The 24493-nt window shown below is 32.8% G+C and overlaps 1 protein-coding gene across 2 annotated transcripts in view; it reads right to left on the reverse strand.

Moving 5' to 3' along the window:
- LOC123707010 (actin-binding Rho-activating protein-like) overlaps positions 1-24493 on the reverse strand; it is a 31256-nt gene that overhangs the window by 4698 nt on the left and 2065 nt on the right. For both annotated transcript variants that reach the window (XM_045656754.1, XM_045656753.1), the window contains exons 2-3: positions 14187-14323; positions 7247-7424 (exon numbers count right to left, since the gene is read on the reverse strand). In XM_045656754.1, coding sequence (XP_045512710.1) covers positions 7247-7424; positions 14187-14323 — 315 coding nt within the window. The remainder of the gene's footprint in view (positions 1-7246; positions 7425-14186; positions 14324-24493) is intronic.

Below are 24493 nucleotides of genomic sequence, written 5' to 3' on the forward strand. Positions count from 1 at the left end.
TCACAAGCCGCACCAGCTCTGTTCTGTGTTGTTTTACTCTATTATGTTATTTTATCTATGTAACGCTTTTAATAAACATAGTCTTACCCTCAAATATTTCTATCAAACTGTGTTTATGCTTTCATGAAGAGTCAGTAGAAATTCTTTTGTGTCTTTTTAACAGATATGTACTGTACTATAATATGAAACCGAGGAAATTGTTTATTTAAAAAAATCTTAATAAGCTATACAAAACCACGAAAAGCGAATTTACGATATCTTCAGTTAATTTAACCTTAAAGTAGATAAAATATATCCAATGGAAATTAAAACCTGAAACCTATTAACTTTTATAAAATCGATCGCAAGTATTTGGAATTCAGAGTAAAGAATCCAATATTACAAGATTGACTTCTCATATTTCCATCAGTTTTTTCATGTCAATGTATTGTTAGAATGTTCACCCATCGAACCTTAACCCCTACAATATAAAATTAATAAAACGCAGACAACTAATCTACATCAAAATTTAAATTAAATTAATTTTTTTCATAAGTTTCATTTCAAATAAATATTTATCTCTCGCCGACCAACTCAACCAATCTCTTAAATAAGTTTTATTAAAATATGAATATCAAATACCATATAACATATTTATTATAATAAATAAAACACAATAACATCGTCTTACTGAGTAATATATGAGCTCAAAAACCTTTCCCTTTTCGTTATCTCTTAAATCTAATGTAGGAACGTACGAGACTTTGAACGGTGATACGAAGCGATTCTTAAGTTGTGTTCGATTTCGATTACTATTCGTTTATAGGTCTTCTAGCCTCAATAGTCAATAAATTTGCCTATTACATAATCTATTCACATTTAGTCGGCCGGTAGCCGGCAAAAATTATAAAGATAATATTTCAAAGTATTTAAACAATACGAAATCTAAATATCTCATTAACAATTTGATATCCTGTCATACTCCTATAATTGGATAATAACAAAGCTACGAAATTTCATCACGCCAGTACACGTTTTCCTATAAGGAAATCGTGTACTGGCGTTAAATTACTTAAATTTGTCCCTTATTTTAATTAAGCATTTATTTGCTTTAAAAGTAGCTTATTGGATACACAATACAACATACCGGTAAGTTTCATGTTAATTGTGAGGCTCAAACTTAATCTAAGTAATTAAGGAAATATATACTTAGAGAGTTGTTGGGATTAATAATTAGGAGGAGTTACTGCTACACTCACAAGGCGTGATTGAAAATGTCGTGTAAAAGTAATATATACCTAGTTCAGCCATAAGTTCTGTTACAAATGAAAATGTTTTTTTTAAAAATTGAAGTACTGTAATATTATTAAAATGTATAACTACATATTTATGAAATTCTCAGCAAAAAAATAAAAAAGTATTTTATACATAATGACGACCTTAGGCTTTTATACGGGCCTTTAATCTGTTTGGCTACGAATAATATTTACGCCCTGTTTCCAAGGAAACTTTTCGCCACTGCTTGCTCCAATTTCGATTTTTTAAGAGATTCAATGTCACCGTATCGTTTAGAGCAGGCCATATCCTCTAAAACTGACCATAATTTTAAGGCCAAAGGGTTGAGGTCTGGGCTAGATGAGGGCCAGTCTATAGCTCTTATATAGTCCGGAACATTTGTTTCAAACCAGGTTTGGGTAGTTCGTGCCTTGTGGCCAGGTGCAGAACCCTGCTGGATAGTCCACGGTATATTTATAAAAACTGTATTAGTAAGAGGTCTAACATGATCCATAACTGTATCTTCATACACTTTGGCTGAAGTTTTCACTCCGTTTTGACAAAAATGTCGTTTTGTGACTCCTTGATAAGACACGCCCCACCTAACCATCACTGATGCAGGATGATGACCACGTTGTACCTTTCCGACCACTTAAGCAGAACTTTGAGCGAACACACATCATTTTGCTTATTGTAGTGTTCTTCAATTGTGAACATTTTTTCATCGGTAAAGAGGATATTTCTGTGCTTTTCACGTTTTCACGCAACGAAAGGCGTTTTCATCGATCCACTTTCATTAATTGTAAAGATTGATTTAGAGGATCTCCGGAATATTGTCGATAAACACCGAGGTTCAGGTCTTGATTTGACTATAATGTCATTACGCGACATACGAGAAATGAATTCATTTCCCGCTATAAAATATTTTGCTTCCTCATGGGGTTCCGACGAATTCTGGCTTTAACAGCTTTTGCAGTTCTAATAGGACGTGTTCGCCCCGATCTTTTCTGCTCTTCGACAGACGAAGTGTTGTTGTATCTGTTGATAGTACGATATACGAAAATACGGCTGATACCAAGCTTTTGAAGTGTCTGGAATATGACCGACGGCTTAATACCCACTTTGTGCACGGCGATAACTGCAATCCTATTTTCTTTACCACCCCATTCCATATTGAAATTTGTAAATAAACACGAAAAATATGTGGAATGGCACAAAATCGAAAAAAGTTTTAAAATAATATACATGTTCTAAATTGAAAATAATTAAAATCTGAAACAGTTTTTATTTAACAGGATTTATGGCCAGACTAGTTATACATATTGAAAATTACCTCGCAACAAATTAAACGTCCCAAATATTAAATTTGTTAATAACTTTGCTGTCGAATTATTGATTCATGTTACGAACTTATTCCGAACGAATGACTTGATTAATTTCTGGATAATTTTACAATTGAATTCAACGTAATTATTCATTTGGTTGATATTAATAATAGAGTATTTCGAAGATTTGCATTTTGTTTATCTCCAAAGTGCGTTAACCGAAGGATTAAAATTGAAATCACTAGATCGGAATAATTTTGTTTGGGTGTACGTGTTAAAATTAGTTTTTAGTCGATTGCGTATTGTTGTCTGGGTTTGGATTTAAAATTGTTTTAATTCATAGCTTGCACAGTTTAAAGTAAATTAGACTAATAAAATTGTTAGTGCGAAACAACCCTGATGTGTTGGTCAGATATTTGTATCTGTTTTCTTGGTATTTTTCGTTACCTTGGTATTAACACGTGCTGTCGTATTTTACACCTTCGACGTTCTGGTTCCCTAGTGATGTTTTTACCATACATGCGCATAGGGATAAAGCATTCCATTAATAAGACTTACGTGCCTATCCATTACAACACAGGTCGATATTTTAAAGCAAATAAGTTAAATTATATTGTCGCAGCTCTTACAAGCCCCTTAATTACATTCAATGGGTATCATTATCTGTGAATTTGGTTCAAGTTATAATGTACTTATGCAGCTGCAAGGTGAATCGCAAACGTAGTATTAAGCTTTATAGAGGAGTTACTGGTGAACTTTGAGTAAGCTCCTTATAAATTTAAAAGTGAGCTTTTGAATAAAAATTACTCGCAGGCTTTATATTCGCTATTCAGTATTTGATGATACAAATTTATAAAAATAAATATCATTTCATTTTGTAGTAAAATCAATTTTTAATTTTCTGTGTGTCTGGAATTTAGCGTGGGCGTAACAAAGCTTTGACCAATTAGAACACACTATTGCTACATTTAAAAGTACACAGATACACCAATAAACAGTATTTACAAAATTCTTACCCTACATAGTAATATGTAATAAAGAATAGCTGTGTAAAAAGCCTTACTACAAAGTTAACGATTATCTAGTTGATAAAAGGCTTGGGACTAGGGCTAGGCAGGCTACGTCTAATTAATTTGCGATATTTATTTTAAAATAAGTGATGTTTGATAATTTGCTATTTTAAAAGAGTACCGAGAGTTTTTTACGCCGGCATTTTCTCTCGGCCTACATCCACTGTCTTCTTTGCCTATGAGTAGGGATGTCTTCCTATTCAAATGTAATGACGTGAAATAAGTGATACCTGAATCTTATGTTCCATAATAAACATACTTTATTGAATTTAATTTAATAATAATAGTTAAAGATGGATAATTGGAACATTAAAACAAATTTAAAAAGTAGCGATTCTTATTTCTTGAGGAAATCACTAGCACCGGTACTATGCCAACCAAATGCCAACTTAAATCTTTAGTTAGAGCCTGTTTGTTATAGGACCAGGGGCAAACGGGCAGGAGGCTCACCTGATGTTAAGTGATAACGCTGCCCATGAACACTCTCAATACCAGAGGGCTCACGATTGCGTTGCAGGCCTTTTAAGAGTTGGTACGTTCTTTTCTAGAAGGACCCTAAGTCGAATTGGTTCGTGGTGAAATAGTATACAAGAAGTTCACCAGCCGAACGAACACAACGAAAGCCCTACTGTCAATCCCTAATCCCCTTGTGGCCCTCCAGCTACCTCAAGAGCTGGCCATTAATAATGGATTCCATTATTTTCGAGAACTAGAAGGTTCGCGTCAGAGCGATCGTCCTTTTTAGGGATCAGATGTATCGATCCATCAAGTGACCGATACATCTTGAGGCGCACCAGACCTCGAGGTCGATCCCCTACTTGCTAGATCGATCAAGTAAAGGCCCTTACGGGTCTTACCACCACCCAGGCGCAGAGGCTTGACTGACTGAGAGGAGGAAGTTGTGCGGCGCCTCTAACACGACCTTCTGAAATGAAAAGTGCGACTGAAGAAGTGCACTGAACCCCACGGCCCAAGAGTCTCTTCTCCAAAGGAAACAAAATGGAAAAGTCGGAGGCAATTACAAATTACATTTATAGTATTTAAAGAAGTATCAAACATTCTTCTTTAAATCCTCTTTTATTACTTTTTGTTTTGCCGTTTAGTTACGTTGTTATTTATCTGTCTAATTTAGCAAAAGGTCTTGAAATATTTTCCGCATGTATCACCGGAACACGTGCCAAGATCATTACTGTCAGTAGCATTGATCTGACGCTAAATAACCTGAGATTGACTAATAAAAATAACGAATTTAACAAAAGAGTATCGTTTATTGGCCAGGATAGAATGCGAGGCGGAATTTTTGCTACGTTATTATGAAACAGGTTTATAGAACTATTTCTAAATATTTCGTGTTTCTATGCAAGAATTATATTGAGTTTGTTAGCCCATAATACACTTTGAACGTCTACAACTATGTTAACCCTGTTTGTTAAATTTATACTTTATGAAGCTTATATTACGGTTAATCAATAAAGTTAATATTTCTACATTAATATTGGTAATGTAATAAAATATGTTCTTTAAGATAACAATCTAAGTATTTCTTTTGAAAATGTTTATTTCTATCTAAAGCACTATTGGCCTAGTAGCTTTTTGTACGACTCTCAACCAAAGTTCATACGTTCGATCCCCGGTTGTGCACTAACGGACTTTCTGTATTTCTGTCTAACACTCGTTCGTACGTTCAAGAAAACATTGTGCATGCATGCTTGTAACATGAGTCAGATGTGTCAAGGCTGACCACCTACTTCTATAAATAAAAATCAAATCTATCTTAGGTCAAGACCCATATAAGGTTGTAGCGCCGTAGGATTATTATTTATTTTCTGTCTGAAAAGTTACATAAACCGAAGCGAAGATTCTGTTTGTTTGTCTGTATTGTTCCCTTTTCCAAATATATAATTTTATTTAATAAATTAAAACCTAATTGAACAGTAGAGGGCTAGACACAAAATTTCGTATTTGTGATCGTTAAGTTAACTATATGAAGACTAGAATAATTAATTTAATACCTAGGTAACACTGAAAATGTTTGGAAAATGAAAAACTGCTTAATGTAGAAAGATGCCAATACTTTTATTGTTTTTCGAAGTAATCTCCGTTCCTCTCTACACATCGACGCATTCGATAGAACTACTGAGACAAGCAGTGGGCCCATTCTTTCTAAGGGGTCTCTTCTATGGCATTTTCGTAAGCTTTCACCGCATTTTCAGGGCTTGTAAAGCGAATACCTCAAATGTTCGTGTAATATTTTTTGAACTTGACTCATACCAATGCCTATGCTTGCTCGTATCTGATCATAGGTCTCTTATCTTCCTCTATCACGTGTCGCACAGCACTGCTGTTATCTTCAGTAGTCCCGGTTAAAGGACGTCACTCAAGCGGATCATCATTGAGATTGCTACGTCCACGCTTAAACTCGTAAACCTTAGTAAATAGTGGCACGAGATGAGGCTTTATTAAGAAATGCTAATCGCAGCCTATCATAGCTTTGTTGTTGAGTAAGCCCACAACGAAAGTCATAATAAATCACTGACCGAAAATTTTCTCGCGTTAGGTTAATTTTCACGTGTAACAAGAGTTTTAGATTTGCCGCCAATTCACAAAAAAAGGACAAATGAATGCAATATACTGCATAAGGTTACCAAAGAGTTCTAAAATTGAAATTCAAAAAAGTTTCCATTGGCAAAGTTTCTAACTGGCCAGTGCTAAACATTTTCAGTGTTACCCACGTAGTAACGAAAACAATTATATGGAAAAAGAGCGTACCCATACTAGTCGCGTAGTATATATATACATATATATATATATTATGGATAAATGATGTGTCCTACCTTTCAGCTACTATTAATATAGGTATTAATAAACTTAAATACTGAATACAGAAACTTAAATGGAACTGAGGAAGTTTATCATAAACACGGATATTTTAAGAAGTATTATATTAATGCGCCAACGCATTTGTCACTCATAATTTGTGACATAATTAATATTTATAGGTGCTTATGAGTTCACTCTAGTGGATAATATTGTTAAAATTTTTCCAAAGACATGCCCTAATTTCATCCATAAATTAAACAAAGAGAGAGTAAACAAATTATCAATACATATTATAGTGTCCTGTGATTGATGAGGACGTAGGTTTAGCCATAAAAATTGTTATGACTGTACACAGTCGCAAATGGTTGGAATAAAACGATAATTGTTGGTACGGCAGACAAATATATGCATGTATTGAGGGATTTAAATAAATATATACTCATAATAACTAAAAATATACGTAATTTAACAACATACGGAACAGTGTTGCCGTAGTGCATTAAGCAGCGCGTTCATATCCTAGCTGTGCAGAAATGGGTTTTACTTGCGTCATTAACACTTGCACTTTAAAATAATATAGTAGCAAATAATAATAAGCCAATATGACAATATTTTGTATATTTACAAACATACAAATCGTTCCTCTTTGTAATATAACCGTAGTCCCTACATTAAACAGGGTATAATGGAATCGTGTTTTTTCTTTATAACTGAGATAAAAAACCCGAAGGAGGTTCGTCAATTGAAGATTTAAACTTTTCAAGCTTAGAAACTTACCGTGAAAAGTTCCCCGAACGAGATAACTTTTGTAGCGCACTGAAGTTCCGGCGGAAGAAGACCTTTGCACGGTGATTTTCCGTATTGATTTATAATCTCGCATAGTTCTTTCATCTCTGTACATACTCTAGCCTGTGCCTCTGCTCCTCTGGATTCCGTCTTTGATCCGGGTATAGGTCTAAAATAAAAATAAACATATTTACTATTTGTTTGTGCTTTTTTAATAAATTAAAATATCCTTAAAACTTATAATTATGTAAATAATAACACATAGCTTTAATCCGTTCAAAAAGTGTTTTTCTTAAAATATCCTCTTAAGGTTTTTATTTATTGCCATTAAATGATTGCAACGGCAGCTTTGTACAGAATTTAATACTTGTCAAGAGTATCGTATTTATTTCGATAAGGATTAATATAAGTTACGTTATAAGTATAGATTATAGGTTTTGAGATACTAACATAGAATATGACATAAAAAATAATTTAAATGCTTAAATATTTCATTCTGGCTTGACTGTACTAAGCGTTTTTTTTTATTTATTCATCATAATATGTATCCCTTTCAAGGTTTTGTTATTACTATTACAAAAACCTTTATAAATAATGCTTTAAACTAATATATTTCAGTAAGAATAAAAATGAAGGTATTTATAAAGTATTCAGTAAAAAAATTGATTGTCATGAAAAAGATTATAGTGGGTTAACTTTAAAAGAAAGACACATGCCGTCGTGGATTAACAATTTATTTAGACAATTTTAACAAAAATATTATTATTTTCCACGGAGATATTTGATACGATCTTTATGCACTGTTCAATGTGATGGAGTTTAATGTAAAGCCGCTATGATCTCAGTAAAATGCGAGACTGAACTCGGTGTACCGTGGGGGTCTTATTCGAATTTTTCGAATTCATTAAGGAGTTTTAGTATAAATCACCCGGTTCTCTAGCAAGGAGTATACAGATATATAAAACCTTTTGTATGGCAAGGTTTATAGTAATTTACAAAAAACATTAAAAGATTCTACTAGAATTTTTAAAAATCGACTTAATGTACTACTTTTGGATTTTTTTTATTATTCTATTAGTGATTATTTGCGTGAAACATTATAATTAATCATAATTTGATAACGTAATAATATATTTGAATAATGTAATCACTACAAATAATATTCTCGTAAGAATTGACTATAATGATGTAACTTATATGTAAAATACCTTTAAAGACAAATTTGCACACCAATGCATGGCAGAATATGCGAACTTTACCAACATACAATTTTCGTACCATGTGCTTGGAAAGAAATATTTTAGCTAGAATCTGGGACTCAAATGTGTATTTCAAACTCGAAGATTGATAAAAGTATTAATGTAAAATTATGAGCTATTTGTATACAGATAATCAGAATAGTTGTGTCCGAAAGTTAGGTGTTATTTTAAATTTATTATAATTTGAAGATTGTAGTTTAAAATACTAAAAATATCTGAAATTAATTTATTTCATTCATTTAATTATTTTTATTCCCGGTGACCCCAGAGCTGGCGCTTTCCTCGCTTAACAAATAAGTATCGCAATACAGGGATGAAATGCTGCCAGCGTTAAAGGCACCCTGTCACACTAAACTTTTTAAATTTATTTCAATCTTCTTTTTAATTATTTTAACTATTACTATGTACGTTAAGAAAATTGAAAATAACGGTATATTTGATTGTCATGCCTACTAATATTAAAATTTCATAAATACTCTCACTTGTAAAACTTACCTCTCTCATACGAGAAAATAACGAAGTGAAATGCTGCCAGCGTTAAAGGCACTAAACTTTTCACACTAAACTTTTTAAATTTGTTTCAATTTTCTTTTTAATTATTTTAACTATTACTATGTACGTTAAGAAAATTGAAAATAACGGTATATTTGATTGTCATGCCTACTAATATTAAAATTTCATAAATACTCTCACTTGTAAAACTTACCTCTCTCATACGAGAAAATAACGAAGTGAAATATCACGTTTTGTAATTACTGGAGGTGAGATGGATGAAGCTGTCAAATTGACGAGCGTGCCTTACATGGCAAAATATGGAAAATTTTCAGAATCCGAGTAAATATTGATATAAAATCAAACTAAAATATCGAACAGTTGGTCTAGGGAGTTTAGTGTCCCTTATTCTTGAGGTCGAACACCAATTAACTTTTATTTAGATAGACCTACTGTGAAGGAAAGATCGTGCGTAAACCACGATGCCTAGCCCCACAAGTCTGTCAGGCATAGGATACGTGCCTCTTAGAAAAATAATGATCACGAAAACGATTCAGTCTGTACGCACAATGGAACTGTTGAGAGTCTAAGTGCGGAAACTGAGTCCACAAACATACGATTCAGTCTGGGGACTCAGAAATCTCAAGACCAAGGGTCGTATATGGGGTTTTCAAAACTAATATATCAATACGTATATATTATCTGAAATACATGTTAAACTGAATATAATATATATAAAGATGTCATCTGGTTAAAAATGGACCTGCTCTGAGTGCAAGAAATATCAAAAATAATTAATTATACTTTCGGTTATGTTTGAACTTTAGTTTTGGTCAATTGGCGTAAGGCGTACTTTCAGATTTTTACAAATACAACTTCAGATTTTCTTATTAACCTATATATTTCGTTAACTGTAAGCTCATTAATACCAAAAACCAGGGATACTTCAAAGCAATGTCACTGCAACATGATTGCTACGTGGATTAAATGAAAGCAAAAACTGAATCGCTCCATACGAGATAAAAATCGAGATCTTCCCATGTAAATAACTAACAAGCAATAATCGCCAAACTACTACAAATACAGAAGTGACTTTTAAGTTGCTTAATTTCTAATTAGGCTCTTGGGTTTGATCAATCCATACACATTCATCACTTGTCCAAATCAGTCTTGTTAAGTCGTGTTAAATTAATTAAAGTAAAGCTCTGAAATACTGAAATAGACGTATTTTAAAATTTGAATTTGCAATTTCATGCAATTACCTAATAGTGATAACATAATTGTATTAAATTAAATTTAGGTCGGCAGAGGCGGATTCTCATTACGGAGAAACTCACACTAATTTCGTTGTTAATGGATACAATCAGACCATCAATGTTCTGTCTTAAGATATATTTAATTGTAATTATTTAATTTTCTAAGTCCTCTCATCGTTATCCAAAGTATCTATGTTGTATTATTTACTTTTAATTTTAAGCAGGGTGCACATTAGTGGCCTCAAGAAATGCCAACAATGCTCAGCATTCAAATTCAAAAGCAAATTCTGTTTATCATAATAATATTTATTTATTTCTTTGACTATAGATCTATATTTTTTAAATGTTTGTGACTATGTTAGCATTGGTTAGTAAACAAAAGTAGGTACCTATCGTGGGGCATGGATATCGTTATATAAACGTTAAATTCTAATTTGTAACGTTTATATATAAAATTAACCAAATTTTCCTTAATTTTGATAAGTTTTACACTCTTACTGCGTGTATTTTATTTATGTTTAATTTTCAGACAAGTATGGAGGTTATATAGTCAAATTACACTATGCAAATAAATGTTAATTGTGCATATAGAACAACAAATGTGTACATCTGAGGTCAATAAGCATAATCCCAGTTTGAGCGCAGATTTAATAAGGTTATTACTGCAATGAATAAATAAATATATACAAATATTATAAAAATATATACAAATCCTACCTCGAATTACTGAATCAATTTCAAAAATAATTTCATAATTATAATGCTACATAAAACCTTAACTATTATATTAAATCACTTCATCTTTAGACACCCTTTTGATTATAAAATATATAAACATAATAACACATAAAATAAGATAACGTGTTCTTTCATCCGGATAATTTGTTGTGATGGTACTTCGAACGTTAGATTCGTTTAGTCTCAAATCCTCTTATTATTAATCTTAGTGGGAGAAAAGATTTCAAGATTTAAATTTACGTTTAAGAACTAATTTTTATTTATCTTTGTTACTGTAATTATTAATCCCATATTATTATATATTCAAAAAGCTATTTTAATACTTTTACATCGTTGTCCTGGGTTAGCCAAGACGTAAAAATCGTGAGGAAACCGGCTTGCCTTAGACCCAAAAAGTCGACGGCGTGCGTCAGGCACAGAAGGCTGATCTACTTGCCTATTCGATTAAAAATAATCATGAAACAGATACAGAAATCTGAGGCCCAGCCCTAAAAAGGTTGTAGCGCCATTGATTTTTTTTTTTTTTTTTAACTTGTGTTCTGATCTTAGATTTCGATATTTCTTTATTTGACATTCCGATTATGTCATTATCTCTTCACGTTTTGAAAATTCCATTGATACATAACCAGGGTTCAAACACTCAATCTTAAGAATCGCTTGCTGAAGCACTACTCCAATACCGTCTAGTAAAAGGCTGCCAATATCATGTCAATAGATGTCAATGTTGATTAATTATCAAATTGTTGATGACTTCAACTAAAAATATTAGATCCTTACATATGAAATTGGCCTTTTGTATGGGAGGAACATTAAGTTCGGCAAGAACAGTAAATCTTTGAAGGTGGTTTGGACTTACTCATGAGAGTTGAATTTTTTACATTGCAAGAAGTTATCCAAATTTCGAAAAAAATGGTAATTACAGGTAATGGTTCGATTTAAAATCCGTTCATTATTGTGCCGGTTGAGTAATGTAACGCTGCAGTTGACGTGCGTCTGTTGATTTGCTTCACTGAATTCGTGAGGTTTCCACCATTCAAGCTTTTTCACTTTCCCAATTTGCTTCAAGTGTTTTTACAGTTTTTTCACAAACACCACAGCCTGTAGCTAACTCAGACGTAGTTTGCGATGGATTCGTTTCCACAATAGCCGTCAATTCTTTGTTATATACTTCGGTCTCCAGCCGTTCACGTGGCTTGTTCTGCAGGTCAACATTTCCAGAACGAAAACGTTGGAACCAAAAACGCACTGTATATCTTTTTGCGACACCGCCGGCATACACATTATTAATGCTTCAAGCCGTTTCTGCAGCACTGATGCCACGGTGGATCTCGTACAATAACATATTTCATGTTTTCCATTTTATAAATAGAATGACGCCAAGGGGAAGATGAAATGAATCATGGTTTTCGAAAAACAAATGAACGATAAAATAGCTGTAAAAATTGAATTTGAAATTCCTAACCAGAGAGGAGATATTTGAGAAGTGGCCAGTAGGACAAAACGTTAATTTCATATACCAAAGCAAAATTTAGTACCTTCAAATGCTTGAGTAATTATTTTGCATTTTACGCAACCATATGGTATCTTCGCTTTCGGTACACTAACCTAATAAAAGCGAATTCTTTTCAATGTTTATTTGAATCTTGGTACAAAATTTGCAAGAACAGATGTTCTTGAACAAATGAAACACATTTTATTAGAGCCATGAAACAAATATTTTGCTTGTATAAAAACTATACGTAATTGTACGTTGTTGTTTTAGGACGTAGTAAAGAGTGTCTTGGTGGACAATGGAGATAAAATTAGAAGAAGGTAAAATATATAATCTTAACATTATATTAAATTATTTCTCTTTAAAATTTCGAATTACCTTAAATTGGTTGTGATTAATGATTTTATCAGAAAGTTATTTGCCAATAAATTCGCTTACATTTCTATGGATTTTATTTTGTTTTAGCAATAAGGAATTAGGTTACCTTGTTTTAAATGCGTATTAAATTTAATCGTACTTTATATAATAATTACCTATTTTATATGGTTACGAAACCATACTAAAGTAGTGTATCAACGGAGTAACGAGCGCGTAGAACGGACGATAAGAACTAGCAAGTAACTCTCCATCATTATTTTATTTAAAATAGAATAGTGATTTTACTATTCTATTTTACTAGATGCTTATAAAAAGCTGCAATAATCACACCTCCATACACCATTGAATGAATAATAAAAATAAACAGACCTTTCATACATACCAGCATCACAAACAGGTCAATAATTTATCGTTGATTATAAGACTTCAAACATCACCATTGTACTCATGATATACGACAAAAGCTGGCTAGCTGACTGGCTGGTTGAGGTATCAGGTTACAAAGGTCAGACTAACTGGCACTTTTCTAGTTTAATAATAAAAGTTTCAAGAACGGAAATGCCAAAGTTTTAAAATACCCCTTGCCTATGTATTTGCCTATATTAGGAAATGGTTTAGCTGATGAACTAATGAGTTGCGCGGTTTTTTGGAAATAGGATACGTAATGTACATGAAATTGCTTGGGAAGATGGCCGATGTACTGTTATGAAAATCGTTACATTCAAAAGTAATTATGTTGGACGCTTATAATTCTTTAATTAATTACTATTCGTTACGTTTATCTAGGGAGTAACAAGTAATGACATAGTCGTATATTACGTTTAAAGGAGATTATTTTAAGGAATATTATTTCATAAATTAAAAGTCTCACTGATGTGGTAAGAGCAGCAATGGCCTCATGGCTTCAGCGTGCGACTCACATCCCTGAAGTCATGGGTTCGATCCCTCATCGACCAGTGAACTTTCTTTCTATAGGCCCATTTAATTGTCGCTTGAACGGTGAAGGAAGACATCATGAGGAAACCAGCTTGCCTTAGACCCAAAAAGTCGACGGCGTGTGTCTGGCACATGAAGGTACTACTTGCATATTAGATTTACAAATGGTCATGAAACAGATACATAAATCTAAGGCTTAGACCTAAAAAGGTTATTGCACCACCGATTTATTTAAATATTTATGTGGTAAGTAGGAAAGTCTTTCATGCCTTCTTACAGTTTAAGAATGAACAACCTGAGAAGGGTAGCTAATGAATAAATGCGAAATTCCAAATTATAAACATAACACAGCGAGTGATAAGACCTAAGTAATAACTCACTTGCCATATTCATCCTTTGAGAATGTGGGTTTGTGGTTCTTGTCGAAGCTGCCGCTAAATGCTGTTATTTTCTGTAGGTCTGTGTGCGCCTGTGCTTTTGTATCGAACGCCGAGATTAAGTCCGTTAAAGAAGAACTCTGAAAGAGATATATTTATGTATATTTTTATATGAATCCTAGTAGATCCTAGTACCTCCAGTAGTAGTTCAAGAGGCTAAGGGTGGAGTTAACTCTAACGTTTGTCAAAAACTGATAAATTTTTAACTTGTAGAGTTAGTCCATTAACATGCTAATGCAATCCATTAACACTGCAAGATGGCAGTGTTTGGCCGATTAGTTGATTAATATGATTTATAATTCTTCGCGATTTTAACGGATTGAACGGTGCTTATCCGGAGCTGGATATATTCGGTAGTGGGCTGATCGGTTTTAGAGAAGGCATTGTTGGGTGCCTATAATTCACTGTTTTTCTAATGAGTTTTTAATTTTGAATTTTTTTTTCGAAACATGTGTGTTTACTTCCATTGTCATACATTTTAGATGGAAGATTTTGTAAAATATGCAGTAGATTTAGTATTATGTATGATGTAGTAAACTTTAATAAATAAATAATATGCCAATCAATAGATGGCAGTTATTGCGTTAAGAAACGCGGTATTGTTGTATGTAACATATTGTACATACTGGTGATTATTTCTATAATTAAAGAACGCTCGGTAGTGTCATACGCCGCCCGTACGGAAAATAACAATACTAACCAAAACCAAATTAGGTTAGGGTAAAAACCCCCTTCACCGGGGAAGGCGAGAACTGTTACTTCGTACTTCGCTCACTCCAGTGAGCTGCCGTCCTTCCCTTTAGGCGATTAACCATAGACCACCCCGCGACGGCCCAAGCCAAGATTCTAGTCCTACAGGAGACGCCCTTACGCTAGTCGCGGGAAAATGCCCACTTGGCCTAATTACGCTCGCCAAAACCGCAAAAACACTTGAATAAATTAATATCGTGAGTACTGTTATCAGTTCTCACGCAACATACGTAAATGTCTTTACTTTTACTTCGTTGGTAACTTTTTTGTTGTTAAGTATAGCTAACTTCAGGGTGTCTGCTTTTAGTGACGGTGTGCGCGTGAATCGTAAAAATTCATTGTCATATTTTTTTCCTAACGCGCCAAAAGAAGTATAACTTCAAAAATATTTAAAGTTTTCATAAAATATTGAAGATTGTTATTATATCATCTCGCGGACTCACCAGGGAGCTTGGAAAGTATTTTTCCTTGAAGGTTGTCTCGATATTTAATTTTACCCATAGTAATAAAATCTTCTAGTAATCGTAGTCAAACATTAACAGATAAGAGTTACTAGATCCATTTATACAATGAAATAAGTTCTCTATTAATACAATCAGAACATAAAAAGTTTAAGAGTGCTTTAATTAAAGATAAAGAGACGGCTCGAGATACAAAAGGATGCAAAGAAAAACACAAAAGTCTTTCTTACTGTAAATACTTATTTCAGTGTAAATGGCCATTTAAAAACTTTGGAATCACGTTAATAAGTCGTATCAAAATCTTTTGGTATAACGAAATATTTGAGCATGTTGGGGTTGATTTCAAAACCCTCTTTTTCTCTTGAGCATTTTTAGAAAGTCCTGGAAATGTTCCAATTAAGCAAAAAAGGATATAAGAGAGGCCGCATTCAGTTTTATTGAGTTTTATCGCGGCAGATAATACTTGAAATGCATATACTACAGTTGAACTGTATCTGTAAATACAGATGTGTAATTTATGTATTTTAAAAAATATATTGTAGTGATAATTTTAAGGACGTGTTGCATTTGAGTGACTTGTAAAAACAAGATTTCTTTAATAAATATCTTACGAAACACACACAGGTCCACTTCAAGGTGCTTTATATTATAACTATGAAATTAATGAAACAAAAAAAATGATACTCTTTCTTGTCTGAAGATTTAAAATTTACATTTTATATGTATTTTTAAAATATTTATGAGAATAGAAATAGCTAATTCGTGAAAATTAATTTAGGAAAACAGCGACCTTTGATTAAAATTTACGCGTCTAAAACCCGCTGTAAGTAGTGCGCCCTCAATGTATCACTAAGTACAAAAAGCAATATAACGTACGTTTTAAAAATAAAGGCTCAATCTCTCAATAGAGAATAAATAAATAAAATATTTTGTATATTATTGTTCAATAAACATGTGCAACGATTTTGATCAAATAAGATGGCTTGGTAAGTGTTCCTCATTTCCAGTTAGAAATTTGGCGCATAGATGTTTTATCATCCGTTTGCCATCTTGGAAAGGTTTCGATGTTGTTTAAAATTTGTTTTAATAGTTAAAAAGTAAAATGTATACTGTATGACAAGTAGAGTGCCTTTTCTCTGGAGCGTAAGCGCGGTTGACGTTTAGAAGGCTCACAAGTATAGCCTTCCTTTAAAGAATATAATATTAAATCTCTTTAAGGATTTTAATAATCGTTAATAAATTATTAATTTCATTTCTGTTAAATATTTTTTAAAGGCGATTATATTGAAGGGACCAAGGGTAAGAAAAAGAGAGCGCCCTAGAAAAGATGTATAAAAAATAATGTTTAGTATGAAATATAAGATACAGGTATCACTTATTCTACGTCATTAAATTTGTATCGGTAGACACCCCTACTCATCAGTAAAGAAGACAGAGATTGTAGGCCGAGAGAAAAAGCCGGCACAAAAACCTCTCGGTACTCTTTTAAAATATCAAAACATCATACAAAATGAATATGGAAAACATAGATAGAAGGAAGCAGAAAGAAGGGAGATACGGTCCGCTCTTTATTTGTATTATATTACAAAATTGATCGGAAACAGTCCAGTTTCCAGAAGCGGCACCTGTTCACAAGCATGACGTGTGAGCCAGCCATCGATTTACTCAATCATATTTGAGGGGATTAAACGACCCGTCACACAACGCCATCGCCCCAGTCACATTTGAGTAGGCATGACTGCTTCGGCTTCCCAGTTAATAAAACTAAACTAAGTTCGCAAGTCACGCATCTCCATTCCTCCAGGCTCAACAAGCTGGCACGAGAAAACAGCACCACAAGACAGCAAGTACAAAAGACTAAAAAAGGGATCACAAGACAGTAAGTGGTGCCGAAATATCATACCACTCCCGTTCGCCAGAATAGTTATTATAAAACAAATATCGCAAATTAATTAGAAGTAGCCTGTCTAGCACTAGTCCCAGGACTTTTGATCATCTAGCTATAGAGGCATTGGCAGGAAACGAATGGAGACAAAGCCATGGATGGAGAAATTTTGCATAAAAGCTTCAGCTCCCCGTGAATGGTAGCAAAGGAAGTTAGGATATCGAGTATTAAAAAATATATATAACAATTCTAAACTTATTTGTAATGATTAGAAACGAACGGGCTTTACTATTATTAAATATTTTTGGATAAGTGTTAGTCTAGTCGCGTGAAACTCAAACTGTATGTGGTGCAATCAAATCACAGTTCAAAACATTCACTACAACATATTATCGCGATGATTGTGATCATCTATATAATTACCAAAGAATGATTTCTTCTGTGCCTGACGGCTGACACAGTAAATTTTTGGACAGTTTCTTCGTACATTCATAAATTTTTGAGAATCGCTATTTACCGCTAATTCTAATCAACAGGTAGAAAAATCTTTTTTAATCAGCCGAGGGTCAAATCAACGACCTCAAGATTGTGATTAGTGCCTGCCATTCGTACTGAATCGCACCTCAGAATGAATAAAAACAGTTAAAAAAATCAATTCAAAGAATTTAATAATATCGTATCGGTGTACATTTAATAAAATATTTTACATTCCACATTCTCTGTTTCTATTAATACATCGCCTTGTATGATGAAAATTCCATATGGTATGATTTACGACGGTGGACCTTGCCAACAGCTGTCCCTAACAGGATCTCGAGAATCGTGTGCAGTCTTTGTTAGTGATGAAAGAAATCTGCCACTTGCCAATGTGATTCATATAACGGTATTATTTAACAACGGGCTATTATTAGAAAAGGTTTGTTTGTGCGTAGATGTGGCGACGGGCGGAAGAACGTCCCGGGACCTATTCTTATTTATAGGACCGGCGAAACTGTGAGAGAAAACGAATGTCAAAACAATTGTGCACTCTCCATTCGATTTTGATTAGTCAATAGCTTCCTTAGTTTCAAGAAAAAGCGTACCAATTCATAACAGTGCCGGCAGCGCACTTGTGATCTCTGGCAATGTGACTGTCTTTCACTTAACATCAGGTTAGCCTCCTGCTGGTTTATTACAAAAAGTATTTTAGTGATTTTAACACCAACGCTTATAGTTTATAGCTAAAATAATTTATATATTTCAAAATAACGCTGTACCCAGGAATATAAAGCTATTTTCAAATAAGGAATCTTAAGTATACTTAACACTAGACAATTTTAAAATTCAATTTAATTGGTATTGAGGAATTATAAAAATAAATTGAAATATATCATGCAGAACAGGAACGCCTTAATTTACAGCACATGTAGCCATAAATCAAAATATTCTAATTATAATATTTATCAAACATGAAATCCCTTGATATAAATCTGCCTCAAGCCTTTATGGCCGATAATATGTCACAACTAATCCCCAATGGTGATTTATATACGCCTAACAAACGCGTACCTAAAACTATTTTTCATACTTTCCTTTACAAGTTGAGTGATATAATTTATTATGTAACATTTTTTAATAACGGCCAAGAGATTTTGTATGAACACGAATGCGTAGTTCAATATTTCCATACAGAAAGAAGTGAATTTGTTGTTAAAGATTATATATATAACATAAACTTTATTTCTTTCATGTACGCATTGTTTTCATCAGTCCATTGACGAAAATTGTATATACCGCGCAAAAATGTTCATTTAAGATTTCATGAATACATTTTGTTTTAGTCACGTAAACATCTCATTTCATTAATATCACCCTAATTAGCAATATTTAAAATATTTTATAGTTTGCATTCGTCTATTTATAATGTTATCCATGTATTAAATCTTGCCAGCAAAAAATACATATGTAAGTTGATATTTCTTGGCAAACCCACTCACTCATTAGGATAAAAGAAAATTGAAGAAAATGTAGAAACATAGTGATTTACGTAAGCCTCCGCGTGGTAATTTGTCTTTGTTGACTCAGAAAATTGTTAAGTCAAAGTTGATAGGGCTTCACGACCCTATTTCACATTAATCACTACGATTGAAGACGCAAATTAATTGTAATTCTGCACCCTTTTGGAATTAATAAGATTAATATGAGAATGTTTTTTTAATTCTATTAATTTAATTTTTTAATATAAAAATAATATTACATTAAAAAAACCACTAGTGCTACAACCAGGCCCCAGATTTTTGTTTCATGATCATTTGTTTTATTTGTTTATTCTTACAGACAATTAGGTCAGCCCTCTGTGTTGACGTACGGCGTAGTAGTTTGGAACGGCTTGCCGGATCCAATGATGCAATGATTTCCTTGACCGTACGACCGAGTGTTAAATGCGCACATAGAAAGTCCATTCCAGCCGGGGTTCGAACCGACAACCCCAGGGAAATGAGTGACACGCACAGCTTGATGCCAACAAAATTCTAGAAATAACTCAAAAGTTTTTCATTTTGACATATTATCCAATGAAACATATACTTTGCATAATTTTGTCAACTCTCGACCTCATTCATGGTAACGAGAATCCGTAATCAAATGGTTGCAAATTCTATAAAAAATAAATTTTTCGTGTATGTTACGAACCTGGGACTTGAACCTGTCGCATGTTGAACAATAACCCATTTTTTTTAAGATACGTAAATGTATATATTCTATAATAGCAAACCGCTTTAAACATTAGATTTATTAAAATATTTTGGCGTTGCGTTATAATCATAGCCACTAAAATGTTTGAGATTTTGAACTTGCTGGTTCATTCGAGCCTTTGAAACTGTTTTAAGCGGATTGTGGTTAGACTCCTTGACTTAATACAACTAAGGTTGTACTTGTGACTTTCGAACCATGTCTTTGTTGTTTTATATACCGGTAAAGCCAAACAATGTACTATGGTACAAATGACTAAGAGAGTTCTTTATTGCTAAATATTATGTAAAACATAAAGTCATAATTTATAAATTCAAAATAATAATCCAAATGGCACAACAATTTTAACGTTTTCTTATTTCTAGTTAGAGCCCTTTGTCTCTTACACATCCCATTGATTTTTAGATTTGAGACATGCATTTGCTCACGATGTTTTCCTTCACTGATGGAAAATATTCTAATTGTGCAAGAAAATTGGTACACAGCCGTGATTCCAATGCAGGACAGGAATGAGGATCGTATGCTTTAAGCCTCAAGGCTAAGTCTGCTACTAACAAGTAAAACCCGTATACCTTGTTGCGTAATAGGTGGCAACGTATTTCACCCATACAAATATATTTTTGATTCTTTAATGGGCGGATAGATAGCTCATTTATGCTGTCGTTAATTTCTCTAAGAATCCCTCCATACATCGTATGCGTATGTGTTATACACAATTGTTCCTAGTGCTACGTACGAACACGAATTATCTACGTTTTACCTTACTTTTACATAAATTATGAAGATGTTAATATTTGGAATGATATGAGGAAATATTTAAAGAAGCGTGAAGTTTGTTTAGCAGTAACAATTTAGTATTTTCTTTAAAATATTAAGTATTAATGGTCGTTTGTGGTTCCAGTTTTCTTTTTTTATGTCTATAAATGTACGTATGTTTTCTGTTTCATATATTTTGTTAACAACGTAATCTGTTATGGCTTTGTAAATTATTTAAGCGCTCTGTATTATAATATAGTTATGTAAGCTTTAAGATTACATATAAATAAAAAAATAAAATACATCTTAGCTTACATTGGACAAATACGGGACCACAATTGTTAGCGGTAGTTGATTTAGTTCTTAGGGTAGGAAATTAAACACTTCAATGATGACTTAATTCACTATAATTTACTTCACTGATTTTACGTGAACTGTATAACTTCAAACTTGTACAAAGAAAAAGCCTGTGCGCATGTGTCACAACCTCTTTTATAATCACAACTCCCTCCTCCGACTCGACCATCTCAGTTCGGGAAGATGGTCGAGTCAATTCGTAACAACTCGTAAACAACCGAACGAGTCAAATGAATAACTATTGCACACGCGCACTTGTAGCAAGATTCTTAAGAATATGTTTCATAAAAATGTTTAGAATTTAATTAAATAAATATTAGAAGCTAACACAATATTGTCATATATTTATTACGCAAACTGATACTTTACAGAAGGTTCTTTAATTTGGTTAAATAAAGTAAAAATTAATTTAAAAAAAAGTGAAAAACTGCATTTTTATGCAATTGTATTAAAACACAATTTAAGTTGTGTGTTGTCTAATGATGCAGGTGTGTGGCAAAATATCTAATCAGATTTTTTAATTAAATACCCATGAATAATGTTTAGTTAGATTTTATTTATTCCTGGGAATATAATAATATATCTAGGTTAAAACAGCTTGAGAATAAAATTATGATATGAAATCTTATTATTTTACAAAACAAAGGAAATACTGCTGGCATATACTAGACTAAAACAATATGTTATCATCTCTTACGAGTTTTAAAGACGTAAATCCTTTGAAAATTTTACTTGATTTATCTGAGCTTTGATACTTCAAACTGAATAAAACTTTACGGAACAGTACCTACTGTTATCACACGTCAATTTAATATTCTAAATATCTTATTTATAACAAGTTGGCTGAAAAGTTCGTAAAAATTTCTTCAAAACCGTTAATACCAGTGCTAACAACAACTAACAACAAACAAATTAAAAGCCAGCGTCGCAGAAAAGCAATATGAAAGTCAGACTAAGATAAGCAATCACTTTTACCGGGAAGGTAATTTACTTCGTAAATTTGTGTATGCGATTGACTACCCTACGACAGCCCAAGCCGAGGTCCGAGTCTTGCAGATAACGCCCATTCCAGGTCGTAGCTATATATCTTTTCATCTGTATTTATCTTTTTACGATGACTATCTATATATTTTTAAAGCGATTAAATTAAATGAAAAATGTTTTCCAAGCCGTTTAAAACAGCATAATAATCCTTATCCAAATAAACACGTTACTCATAAATATTTAATTTTAAACAAAATTGCCCTTGACATCAAATGAATTCAATATCATCGGACATATCATACTTTCAAAATAACTTCTCAACCAAAATTATAATAAAGTGCTACGCATTCATTTATGATTTAATAAATTATAGGATTGGCTATCTATATAGTTAACGTCAGATTAAGAAAGCATACAGGATAAAATAACTTTTTTACTTAGCTCTTTGTATTACAGTCAATCTATGTAAAACATAATAAATTAAAAATATACTTCTTCTTCAGTGAACATACTATCTAGGGGCGAAAGCGGTAGTTTATTAGGCACGGTCGTTGGACTTTATTTTATAATGTTCTACTGTTGAGGTAAATACACCTTCAAAGCTTTCGTGTATCTCAACAAGCTTTAGATTAAAAAGAGAAAATCTTGAACTATCAACCTTGTCGGTGTTAATAAACCTTATACGGAAAGTTTCATTAAAATTTAAATTTTGTCAATAGCTGCCGTTCATTTCCTGAAAACCTACGAATACAAAAGGCTTGGCTACTTAATGCGAGGTGAGCTTACTTCATTTTAAAATGGACTTGTTACACGATTTAAGTGCCTGAATAATCGCAGGCATTTAACGAATTTGTCGAACGTTTTAAATTGTAATAATATTATTTTGATATGCTCGTTCAGTCTATATTTAAATGATTTATAATATACTAGCGGTCCCGACAGACGTTGTCCTGTATTATCTATGAATATTTAAAAAAAAAAACATATTTCAGAAACAAAGAGTTTATTATGCTAATACTTTATGATATACAACATTCTTTGTTTGTTTTTCTGGCGCGTATATAAATAGTTTTGTTGGTATTCCAACACGGGAACAGACGACATATAACTGGCATTGTGCGAAACATGGAATTTCAAGATAAATCCACAAACAATTAGCGACTGTAATTATTTTATATGTATTTTATCAATATAATAGCACCGATCGAAGCATTTGTTTTAAACGATATTCATTTTTTTACATGCTCCTTGACGATATTTGCAGCACGCATTCTGTCAATGTTATGTCAAACGACGTAAGGTTACGTGAAAAATGTCTGAATTGGACAGGCGATATTCACTGAAAAGAAAATTTGCTATCGTAACAAAAGTCAGGATTACTATAAATACAGGATACTAATATGGTGGTTAAGTATTCTTAACCACCTAATTTTCTAATCTTCCCCGCAATTTTCTTAATTTTTCCTTTCATAAGAACCTTCTCCTGACAATAACATACGCAACAAAAACGAATTAGTGAAATCGGTCCAGCCGTACACGAGTAATGCCGTGGCCAAGGGAAATAGGGATTCATTTTTATATATATGGATGACCAATATGCTCTATTACGGTCCAAATTAAAATAAATGAAATTTAATACAGAAGCATGAGGCTTAACAATTATATTGAAATTAATATTACAGTTACTCCTGGTGGTTACGTGGGTAGAGATTTGTAAACAAATCTTCGCCGTTACCAAGAAAACGCCCACAAAACCTTCAATGTCAGTTATTATTGAATTATGCGTGATTACTTCAGAGTTAAAATAATTAAAGACTTGTACGCTGACTATTAAAAGTGAATGAGAAAGCCCTAAAAAGTCCATCCACAATAATCCTATTCGAGAAAATAAGCCGGTCCATCACTGCCGAAAGTTACTAAAATCGTGTAATATTTTAACTTATTGATAAGATCTGCGCGCTATCGTTATATTATACCCATTGTGATACTATTTAATTACAGGTCCTAAAAGAGTTATACAAATGAGTGCGAAATAATTAGCTTTTAGGTATTTTTATGGATCTAATGTGATCTTTGATAACGACGATAATATACGCATTTTAACTCCAACAATTTAGACAATTGTATCGCGAAAAGCATTGTTTTTGCATTTATCACAAAAATTATAATCGATAGGAGAAAACTTGAAAGCAGATCAATTTCAATAAATGTTCATAATCCCAGTGCAGTCTCAGTGTGTTGCCGGGGTTTAGTGGTGCTTTTAAAAAGTAACGTAACTTTATTTTAAATGACACAAAATAAGATATATAAATAGAGATGCTCTGGCA

Source organism: Pieris brassicae, chromosome 3, assembly GCF_905147105.1.
Source record: "Pieris brassicae chromosome 3, ilPieBrab1.1, whole genome shotgun sequence".
Classification (NCBI taxonomy): Eukaryota; Metazoa; Arthropoda; class Insecta; order Lepidoptera; family Pieridae; genus Pieris; species Pieris brassicae.